Below are 12,377 nucleotides of genomic sequence, written 5' to 3' on the forward strand. Positions count from 1 at the left end.
GGCCCAAAGTAATAACAGAATCATAAAAACTACACAAGTAGCTTTTGTTTTTCAAATTCCCAAACCAATACATCTTCTCTAAAATTGAAAAAACACAGGAACTATTTTGACCATTTTACCTAGTAATTAATTACAGTTCTTTCATTTTCATTCTTTCTTTTCTTCATCAAATCAAAATACTAAATTTGAAATTCAAAGTAAGACTATAAACGAGAAAGTAAAATAAATTACCAGGGGTTTTGCAAAACTAGTTAACGCTTCAAATGTGAATTTTTGTTACAACTTTGTAAGCTCCGGAGAAGGAGCCTAGACCCATCGAGCAAGGGGGCACAGGAGACATAACTAAGAGTCGAAGATACTAAGACCAAAACAATGATTCATCCAGACCTAGTGGTGCTTCGACGAAGTCTAGGAAGGAAACCATAAACGCGTAGAAGCAAACCACTATGAGAAGTCAATAGGACGAAAACAAGAGAAGTAGCTTCGCAGTATTTTATATAATGTGTTGTAGAATAGATGTCGTAGAATAGACCGAGTTAGGCAGTATCTTTTCATAGTTTCGTTGTAATGTTTTACCTCTTGCTAATTTCAATTATAAATTTACCACTGCTTTTTGAAAAGAAAAAAAAAACTTTATGAATTATCCGAATACAATATTATAATTCTGATAAATAGTAGAATAAAATCAAATTTTTAAATATGGACGTAATCTAAGAGTTGGAGCATGAATGTGTTAAGATACATGTGATTTCATCTAAGGTAGGAGAACTCAGAACTCAAAGGAGAACTCGGTCAGAAATTTTAGAGAGTTCTCTAGAGAACTTGAGTGTTGACTTAAGTTGACTTTTAGTTTCTTAATATGAATATATATGTTCAAATATAAATTCTAGTACACTTTGACCAATTTACCGAGTTTTTGTCCGAGTTTCCAAATTTTGAACAGAGTTGCCGAGTTTTTGACCGAGTTTTCGAGTTGACTGAGAACCCCGATTTGGCCGAGTTGACAAACAACTCCCCGAGTTAACCTAGAAACTCGGTCATTTGACTGAGTAATTGACCGAGTTAGGCATCGAGAACTGGGATGATGATCTCAACTGAAAACTCCCCGGAAACTCGGCCGAGTTTTGCAACACTAATTTCATCCGGAGAGTTATGGAATACCATGGACATCATAAAATTGCTAATGATAGACCGATAGTCCTCATAAAACATTAAAAAACAAAGGCATATGAAAAGTTACAAAAAAGTAAGACCACGAACACAGTATAAAGTCGAGGTCTAAAGACGATATTCATAAAGAAATTTAAAATTGATTAATCCAATGATGTCAAACGTCTTCAAGTTGACACTGTCGTTAGCAGCCACCATCTTCAATTTGACATGTGATCTGCATATGATTGGGTTTCAACAACGGAAATAACTATAAAACTGTGCGAAATCGATCATTCATATAAATTGAACAAAACCAAAAGCAGCAAGTTTGCAGAGTTTTGTCACACGAGCAACAAAATCAAAGACATCATGAGTGTAAGTACACAATTTTAAAAATCTGGAGGTCATCACATTTAAGTTCGTGATATTCCCCAAAATTATTGTTGATGCTTTGAAACATCTATGTACATCAACTGAATTTAGAAAATGCTAATTTGAAGATAAAGAATTTCAACAGTTATATAATTGAGATACATTCTAAAACAGCACACATGGTTGATAGATTAATGAATAAGCAGACAAGTCGTTGTATAGAAGACTAATTACCTCACCTTGAAATCTCATGGCACTGGGTTGATACTTGAGGTGGAGGGTGTAGAAACCTGCATACATTAATTAAACATGTTGAGAAGCCAAAATTTAAATTAAAACTACTAGATGTGCAAATTGAGTTCCAAGTTGGTTGAGTCCCAACTTGGTTTTCAGCGGGTCGAATTTCTTTGAGTTTTATTTCCAACATAGAATAGAATGTAATGCTAATACTAATACAAATGTTTTCTCAAGTGATTTTATAACTCAATAATGACTTCTAAAAAATATATCAAAAGGACAAAAAGGAAAGTCTGTAGCTAAACCCACTCATATAACCTGTAACAACCAAGGACAGACAGAGTCAAATATGGAATTAAAAAAAAAAAAAAAAAAAAATTTACAATTGTTGAAGAGGATGATGCTTGAGAAGTCAGAAGATTTTTGGTGCTGGAAACAACTTCAGAAGTTAAAACCTCGTAATTATGAAACGCATCAACAATTTTATTTACAAACTCTTTAAATGAGGCCTGACGGGCACATAGTGCATTTGTTTGTGCTAATACTTGATCAAGCAGGCTAGAGTAGTGTGCTACCATCTGTCCCCCGTGTCGTATAGGCATGCTACACAATAAACATCTGATCTGCTTTGCCTTTGGAACCAAGGATTTGAGATCGTTAGCTAATTGCATCAACATATCCATAATATCACTCAATCTAGACACTATCTCCTCTATTTGACTCCTCTCAGAAGATTCAATTTGCGTCTTTTTTTCCATGGTCCATATCTGTATATCATTCAGAAGGTTCTCGATAACTACTTTTTTCTCGGTAATTAGATTGTCCTGCTCAAGTGATGCTTGTAGTCCCTTCATTAGATCTTCAATGTCTGCCTTTATCTGCTCCTTCACCTCTTTCTCTTTCATTGCTTCTGTAGGTTGTTCCTGCATGCATCCAAATTTACAGCAATATCACTACTATAATTTGGATTAAATTGATGCTTAAGCGACAATTAACAGTTTTCGTGAGATGTCCGTTGGGATTAATCGAATTCGGCCCAAAAAATTGGTCAACCATTGGTCGACGCTGGTCAAAACGTTTTGAACCAAAAATATGTCAAGAGAGATCTTTTAGTTTTCAGAAGGGTAGTGAGGCTATGAGAGATCTTTTAGTTTTCAGAAGTAGAGTTATTATTATACCTGGAAATTGAGACCCATACTTTCAAATTTGGGTCAAATGGGTCATGCTTTTGGGTCAATTGGGTCTTGAAAAAAATTTGGCCCGACAATGTAAACCAAAATTTAAAAAAGGCCCAATGAGTTTTTTCTTCAAACTATTGGGTCTTATTGAGTCGACAACAATCGTCGATTTATTGGCGACTTGACTGACTCTTAGAGCCTAAATTAAATTCCAGGTAGGAGTTAAAACCCATGGAAATTTGATTCTACCATTTTCATGGCGTCTAATTATTTTTATTTTATTATTTTTATTTCTTTTTAAACTTTTTCCTACTTAAAGGCCGGAGGTCCTCTCGGAAGCAATCTCTTTATCCGTCGAATAGAGAGAGGGATGACTTTCTCTACTTTTGAGTGTGTTTCACTCTGGGTGAAGAAATGACTTGTCTTTATTCTCGGATAGAGGAAGGATTGTCTACATCTCACCTCCCCCATACACCACTTATGTGGTATTGGGTATTGTTGTTGTTATTGTTGTTGTTGTTGTATTGGGTCTTATACAAAATATAAAAGAATGGGTCAAATAGGTATCAAATCCCAAAAGTTCAATAAATAGAGACAGGTCTAATGGGTCTTGTGAATGGGTCAAATGGGTCGAGCATAACAAGATTCATTTGTCAATCATTTTTAAAAGCATTAATGGTTATATCAATTATTATGTATATTAGTATTTTTATATACACATATAATAAATAAATAATAATAACTAAAACAATATAATAAATGTGAAAAATCAAATGTAAAAGCATATGACCTGTTTGGACCTATTTGACCCATTTGACCCAATGCCCGTTTCCCCCAACCTGACCTATTTGGGCTCGTTTAAAAATTTTACCCGTTTGACCCATGACCCATTTCAACCCAAAACCATTTTGACCCGTTACCAAACCAACCCAACCTGACCCGTTTGCTAGGTATAGTTATTATTTAGCTAAGTATTATTCTTGCTAATAAAAATCGCTCTAATTCTACATCATTTTATTTCATCATTTGCCACAAAAAATGATAACTTTTTGGCGTTCAGTTTTAAGGATGTAAAATAAGTGAAGCAAGTGAAAAAAGGGTAAATTGAGTAACTTAAGACAAGGTAACCCTTGTTTTACTCTTGTTATTGAAACAAAAGGTCCATCAGAACACTCAGTTATTCAATCAGTTTCATGTAGTTGTCAATAAAACTGAACCCCAGAATTATAAATCACAAACAGTAATATAACTGATACGTGTAAAGATCATTAAAAAAAAACTGATAAGTATAAATAAAACATCAAACTGATGAAAGTACCTTCACGATGAATGTGGCAGTTGGGGAGTTCTCAAGAAAGAACTTTCTAGCTTCACTAGATAAAATAACCTTGCATGTATCCTTTGTCCCACAATCTACTTTCAAGCAAATCAAGTTGCTAAATGGCGAAGGCTGACCAGATAGTAAATCCGGGAATGAGGAAATACACTGCACATGTAAAGATTATTTAAGCATATAAACATTAATTATGCATATAAATATATTATTTATACAGCTTAATAAACAAGTTCTATATCCATTCACCCATCAAAGACTTTTAGGCATTAAAAAAAATAGTCAGGACATCTGATAATTTCAATAAGACCTTGAACAGCGCGGTTAATCAAAACCACCCATTATATATGAATGTGAAAATAACTATGCATACAGATCCACTTCATTTCCGTTTAATTGTAATTACCAAAGTTAGTGAAAAAAGCTAAGAAAAAGGTGTCAAACTGTTATGTAAAGAATAATCACACAACTAAAATGTCATTATAGCTGATATTAGATCACCATACCTCAACAATGTCCAAGTTAAGTGTAAGAAATTTGGCACTACGTAGCTCTTGAAACATGTTAACAATACCACGAGCATCTTCCTGCAAATATGGCTGATTTGGACAATATATGGACAAACTGACAGTAACTTTGTTCACAGAATGAAAACACACTTTAAACCACTGTGGAGGATCGTAACCTTTGTAGTAGAACGACGAAAAGCCTGATGGAATATTCAAGTCCTTAATTGAGCAATCAATTATGGTGAGATTCTGAAGCTGAGGTGCAATCACTTTGATAGCATTTGAGTCTACGTCATTAATAAGTCTAAGTCTGAGATCAGAAAGTCGAGGGGTAATAATATCAAAAACCTTAGCCTTGACCGTAATTCTTTCTAAAGTGAGGTTCTGTAAGTTGACACACTTGGAGAAAAGATCAATAGATTCACGTTCATCATCACACAATGAAATATTATCCAGATACAAAGTCGTTAAAGCTGGAAAATCCCATGGTGTTTTCGGTGTGAGGCAAGGCATAAAAGAGGTTCTAAAGGTGAGATGTTCAAGTGTCTGAGAGTTAAAGAGGCAAGGAGGAATTTCATGGTGTGCCTCGGGACTACTATCAACAGTTAGTTCTTGGACAGTTGCTCCAGTAAAATCTACTTTATGGTCGCGATGAGACAGAACATGTTTCACGAATTCTACAAATGTGGGTAAAGCTTTGAAATCTCCACTTGAAAACTTGAGACAGGGCATCGATCTCCAGATAAGCTTCCATCTTGGAGACAACAACAAACACGTTTGGACAACAAATTTAGTGTCAAAGTGAGATAGGATTTGATGAATAAGCTCATCAGGCAAGCTGCTCAATCTATGTTTATCCATCGCTGCTCTAACATTATTATGATCAAAGTCCATTTTTTTCGATATAACAAATGAGAACCTGCAGTTGACAATATAGAAATACAAATCAATTTCTTGAATAACAAAGATAAGTAGTTTTAACTAACTGTGATCTGTTTTTGCAAGCATCATACGAGTGAATAATGCCCAAAACGAGTATTATGTTTTACCACCAAGATTACAAGTACCTGTATCATATATCAGATATATCATATCATGTTTACTGATAAGGAAACTAATTAACAAGGTAAAAGAGTAACAAAAATGCCTAAAATTTTCTGAAAAAAACAAAATAATACAACTAATATGACTATCGCAGATGGCTATAATAATCCTAGTACAGATGATATAATGATTACATCAATCAGCTAGTACACGATAAAAAAAACAACCCTAAACATGTAGTACAAATTATGGAAAAGAGTGAAGCCGCAGTGTAGTAATTGACTAATATGACTATTGCAGATGGCTTATCCATACAGCTTGAAGCTTAATAATAATAATAATAATAATAATAATAATCATCTACAGATAAAATAACGACTACATCAATCAGTTAGTACACTTTAAAAAAACCCTAAGCATAATAAAAATACAAATTAATGGAAAAGAGTGAAACCGCAATATACCGATTTCTATGTCGTAGAGTAAACAGGTTAGTATAGAAATAGGGTTTGAGAAGAAGATACACTTATGTACCTTTGATGTTTGACGAAGAAGAAAAAAATTAAAACTCGAATGGCGATTTAGGTCACCGACTATTACAATTACAAATATATATATATGGAAACTCTATTTGATTTATTTTATTCTTCGTATTTGCTATGGAACAAATCCCGCCATCGGTTATTCGGAGTGATAATAAAATCGTCACATACTCACAACTCACAATACGGGTCGGGTTGAAAATATGGATTCTGGATTGGCTTTTAGTTTTGTGTATAGTAGTAGTTTGAGAGTGTAGATCTTATTGGCTTTAGTTTTTTTAGTTGAAAAAAGGATAAAAGATCTACTCGCACGTTATTGCGGTAATGATTTTGTCATATATGTTAAATGTTATTTTAACAAGAAAAAATTCTATTCCTCGTCTCTGAACTTTACATCAAATTTGACTCCATGTCATTTTTCTTTTTTTTGTGCATTCCTCATCTCTAATGTATCAAAAAACAACATCTCTCGTCCTCCCGTCTACTTTCTGTCAAAACTTGCCGTTACCCCTTATCGCGTGCATATCATTGCATTTTTGTGTATTTGTATATCTTCATTGCATTTTTGTTCTGTAATTTCACCCTCGATATACTTTTAAACCCTAATTTTTTAAATTTTATTTTGTCTTTTTTTTAACAGTGATGATTTACTCTTTACACTAAAGATTTATCATGGTGGAGAGTTTACTAATGCTCGAGGAAGGGAATATGTGAATGGAAAAGTAAGTTACATTGATTTTATTGACATGGATATGTTTTCAATACATGAGCTTGACCATCTCATTCAGGACTTGGGATATGATGGTTTTAAGGTGATAGTATATCATTTTCTTAGGCCTGATAGTGAGCTTGATTTTGGTTTAGAACCATTAGGTTCAGATGATGATGTTAGAAATATGCTTAAATATGTCAAATAAAGTAGGAAGAAGAATAAGATTGTGGAAATGTCTGTTTACACAGAACATGAACTCAACCCAAAGGTGATTGTGCCTGAGTTTGTTAGTCCACCTGGTAGAAGGAAATTTGTTTTAGAGGAGATTGTTGAGGAAGAGCAAATAACAGTTAAGACTAAATCAATAGGTAAAAAAAGTAAAGTTGCTAAGAAACTAATTGTAGAAGGAGCTAAAGTTTTAAAAGAACTATTGGTCCTATTTAGTGAAGCTCCAGTAGTTAGGGAATGTGATAATAATGTTGAAGATGATGAACCATTGGTCCCTTCAAGTGAAGTTCCAGTAGTTAGGGAAAAAGCTAATAATGTTGAAGATGATGAACCATTGGCCCCTGCAAGTGAAATTCCAGTAGTTAGGGAAGAAGCTAATAATGTTGAAGATGATGAACCATTGGTCCTATCTAGTGAAGTTTCAGTAGTTAGGGAAGAAGGTGATAATGCTGATAATGATGAAGATGATGAACCTGAGAAAGTAAATGAAAGTGATAATGATGATGAAGATGATGCTGAGTTTATTGTAGATGAAGAGAATGATATATTTGATGAGTTTATTGACATGAGAGACTTTGTAAACAATATTGATAATGATGTTGAGTACATGGGAAATTCAAGCAAAAAACCAACTAAAGCACAAAAGGATGACTATGTTGATAATGAATATTTTGTGTAACATCCCGCATTTTTCCGTTAAATTTATTTTAACACCGTCTTTTTTTATAGATAATATCTTTCGTTAACTAAATTCATATCTTTCATTAAGTAACGTTCCTAATATTTCTATTATTTAATTATAACATCTCTCGTAAATTTGTGTTTTTAAAATATTCGTTCGGTTAATTCACGCACCCGCATTTAAACTCGAGGGATCAAAGTTGGCTAGTGGGCAAACTAGTGACTAGTTCAACTAGTTAACCCACTCTTCCCCACCATTCATTCACCACCCACCTCCCTCACCTCTCTTTTCTCTCTAGATCAAGAACACCCTTTTTCTCTCAATTCATTCATTCATCATCTAAATCAATTCAAGCAAGCAAACATCAAAACAAATTACATATTCGTGATCCTCTCTTCATCCTCTACGTTTTGATACTAACTTCATCTCTTTTGGGTAAGTTTCTAAAAACTCTAGATTTCATGTTCTTAGTGTTTTTGACTTGGAATGGTGTTAATTAGTGTCTATGGCTCAAGTCTAACATGAATATGTGTTTGGTTTGCTCGATTTATTGTTTTGGAGTAACTAGCATGAACACTTGAAATGGGTTAGTTTAATCTTTGATTTTGGATGATTAAATGTTATTTAAATGTTAGAGTTCATGTATTAAATATGTTACTAGCATCATCAGTTTCGTTTTGGTATGTAGGTTGATTTAGAAAAACTTCATTAACATGATTGTTGATTTTGTGATTTTTGGTTAGGGTTTGATAGACTTAAAACGAACTTTTGATGCATTGAATGCTTGTTAATGTTGTTAGTAAGTGTTTAGTTGCAATGTATGTTCAATTACCTACGAAACGGCATATTGTATCTGTAAATTGAGTTCCCGAATCATGAAATGCGTTTTACGAACTTGAAACTTGAATGATGAACTTTTAACGATCATTCGACGAGGTTTTTGTTGTTGTAAATGATTAACTTGATTGATGATATGCATTTAGTTGTATTACTTGTCAAAATACCTTTCCAACGATATAAGGTACGTGTTTTGAATGTTTACGTTACGTTATTTGTGAATGGGTGAAGTTTGGTTCGAGACTTAACAAAATTAAGCAAACATCACTTTTCATGTAGTAACGCGCGCCGCGCATCCTTGTGCGCGCCGCGTAAATGTGAGGGTGCAAATGCTTAACCCCTGAGATTTTATCTGACCTGTTTCCACGCCTTAATGTGCGCCGCGCACTCTGTAAAGTGCTTCCATGTTTATGTATATTAAATGAAATTGTTATTTACATAATTAAGTGTTTCCAACATGTTAAGCAATCAAATTTGTTAAGACTTGATTAATTGAAATAGGTTTCATATAGACAATTGACCACCCAAGTTGACCAGTGATTCACGAACGTTAAAACTTGTAAAAACTATATGATGACATATATATGATTATATATATAGTTAACATGATATTATGATAACTAAGTATCTCATTAGGTATTTTAACAATGAGTTATATACATAAAATTGAGTTTATTGAATTAAGAAACTCGAAACGATATATATAACGATTATCGTTATAACAACGTCTTACTAAATACATATGAATCATATTAATATATTGATACACTATGTTTAATCATGATAAATGATAAGTAAACATGTCATTAAGTGTATTAACAATGAACTACATATGTAAAAACAAGACTACTAACTTAATGATTTCGAAACGAGACATATATGTAACGATTATCATTGTAACAACATTTAACTGTATATATATCATACTAAGATATATTAATATATCATAATATCATGATAATGTAATAATTTAATATCTCATTAGATATAATAAACATTGGGTTAACAACATTTAACATGATCGTTAACTTAAAGGTTTCAAATCAACATTTACATGTAACGACTAACGATGACTTAACGACTCAGTTAAAATGTATATACATGTAGTGTTTTAATATGTATTCATACACTTTTTAAAGACTTCAAGAAACTTATCAAAATACTTCTACTTAACAAAAATGCTTACAATTACATCCTCGTTCAGTTTCATCAACAATTATACTCGTATGCACCTGTATTCGTACTCGTACAATACACAGCTTTTAGATGTATATACTATTGGTATATACACTCCAATGATCAGCTCTTATCAGCCCATATGAGTCACCTAACATATGTGGGAACCATCATTTGGCAACTAGCATGAAATATCTCATAAAATTACAAAAATATTAGTAATCATTCATGATTTATTTACATGTAAACAAAATTACACATCCTTTATATCTAATCCATATACCAATGACCAAAAACACCTACAAACACTTTCATTCTTCAATTTTCTTCATCTAATTTATCTCTCTCAAGTTCTATCTTCAAGTTCTAAGTGTTCTTCATAAATTCTATAAGTTCTAGTTTCATAAAATCAAGAATACTTTCAAGTTTGCTAGCTTACTTCCAATCTTGTAAAGTGATCATCCAACCTCAAGAAATCTTTCTTATTTACAGTAAGATATCTTTCTAATACAAGGTAATACTCATATTAAACTTTGATTCAATTTCTATAACTATAACAATCTTATTTCGAGTGGAAATCTTACTTGAACTTGTTTTCGTGTCATGATTCTGCTTCAAGAACTTTCAAACCATCCAAGGATCCTTTGAAGCTAGATCTATTTTTCTCATTTCCAGTTTTATCCACAAAACCTGAGGTATTAATGATGTTCATAACATCATTCGATTCATATATATAAAACTACCTTATTCGAAGGTTTAAACTTGAAATTACGAGAACATAGTTTAGTTAATTCTAAACTTGTTCGCAAACAAAAGTTAATCCTTCTAACTTGACTTTTAAAATCAACTAAACACATGTTCTATATCTATATGATATGCTAACTTAATGATTTAAAACCTGGAAACACGAAAAACACCGTAAAACCGGACATACGCCGTCGTAGTAACACCGCGGGCTGTTTTGGGTTTGATAATTAAAAACTATGATAAACTTTGATTTAAAAGTTGTTTTTTTGGGAAAATAATTTTTCTTATGAACATGAAACTATATCCAAAAATTATGGTTAAACTCAAAGTGGAAGTATGTTTTTCAAAATGGTCATCAAGACGTCGTTCTTTCGACTGAAATGACTACCTCTTAAAAAAATGACTTGTAACCTATATTTCCGACTATAAACCTATATTTCTGTTTAGATTCATAAAATAGAGTTCAATATGAAATCATAGCAATTTGATTCACTCAAAATGGATTTAAAACGAAGACGTTATTGGTAAAACAAGATTGGATTTTTTATTTTATTGTTGTAGGAAATATTGTAACAATTCTATAAAAATCATATCCTAGCTAACTTATATTGTATTATACATGTATTCTTATATATTATGTAATCTTGGGATACCATAGACACGTATGCAAATGTTTTGACATATCATATCGACCCATGTATATATATTATTTGGAACAACCATAGACACTCTATATGCAGTAATGTTTGAGTTAGCTATACAGGGTTGAGGTTGATTCCAAAAATATATATACTTTGAGTTGTGATCTAGCCTGAGACGTGTATACACTGGGTCGTGGATTGATTCAAGATAATATATATCAATTTATTTCTGTACATTTAACTATGGACAACTAGTTGTAGGTTACTAACGAGTACAGCTGACTTAATAAACTTAAAACATCAAAATGTATTAAAAGTGTTGTAAATATATTTTGAACATACTTTGATATATATGTACATATTTGTTATAGGTTCGTGAATCGACCAGTGGCCAAGTCTTACTCCCAACGAAGTAAAAATATGTGAAAGTGAGTTATAGTCCCACTTTTAAAATCTAATATTTTGGGATGAGAATACATGCAGTTTTATAAATGTTTTACGAAATAGACACAAGTAAATGAAACTACATTATATGGGTGAATGATCAAAACCGAATATGCCCTTTTTGCTTGGTAGCCTAAGAATTAGTAAACCGATCTACTAATTGATGCGAATCCTAAAGATAGATCTATTGGGCCTAACGAACCCCATCCAAAGTACCGGATGCTTTAGTACTTCGAATTCGTTTTTATCATTTCTGAAGGATTTCCCGGAATGATAGGGGATATTCTTATATGCATCTTGTTAATGTCGGTTACCAGGTGTTCACCATATGAATAATTTTTATCTCTATGTATGGGATGTATATTGAAATATGAAATCTTGTGGTCTATTATTATGATTTGATAATATATAGGTTAAACCTATAACTCACTAACATTTTTGTTGACGTTTTAAGCATGTTTATTCTCAGGTGATTATTAAGAGCTTCCGCTGTTGCATACTAAAATAAGGACAAGATTTGGAGTCCATGCTTGTATGATATTA

The 12,377-nt window shown here is 32.6% G+C and overlaps 1 protein-coding gene across 3 annotated transcripts; it reads right to left on the bottom strand.

The window, feature by feature from the left end:
- Positions 1–1,229: 1,229 nt before the first annotated feature.
- Positions 1,230–6,461, bottom strand: LOC139847779 (putative F-box/FBD/LRR-repeat protein At4g03220). Of its 3 annotated transcripts, none has more exons than XM_071837502.1 (6): positions 6,360–6,461; positions 4,779–5,700; positions 4,258–4,425; positions 2,145–2,684; positions 1,759–1,814; positions 1,230–1,387 (listed from the first exon to the last, which is right to left on the bottom strand). In XM_071837502.1, the coding sequence occupies exons 2-5, from the start codon at positions 5,673–5,675 to the stop codon at positions 1,773–1,775; spliced, it is 1,647 nt and encodes a 548-aa protein (XP_071693603.1). In that variant the 5' UTR covers positions 5,676–5,700; positions 6,360–6,461; the 3' UTR covers positions 1,230–1,387; positions 1,759–1,772. The 3 variants fall into 3 exon arrangements, with proteins under 3 accessions (XP_071693603.1, XP_071693605.1, XP_071693602.1); XM_071837504.1 differs by lacking the exon at positions 6,360–6,461 and adding an exon at positions 6,290–6,349 and having other exon boundaries at positions 1,764–1,814; XM_071837501.1 differs by lacking the exon at positions 6,360–6,461 and adding an exon at positions 6,290–6,349.
- Between the last annotated feature and the right edge of the window lie 5,916 nt (positions 6,462–12,377).

This window comes from Rutidosis leptorrhynchoides, chromosome 5, assembly GCF_046630445.1.
Source record: "Rutidosis leptorrhynchoides isolate AG116_Rl617_1_P2 chromosome 5, CSIRO_AGI_Rlap_v1, whole genome shotgun sequence".
Taxonomy (NCBI): Eukaryota; Viridiplantae; Streptophyta; class Magnoliopsida; order Asterales; family Asteraceae; genus Rutidosis; species Rutidosis leptorrhynchoides.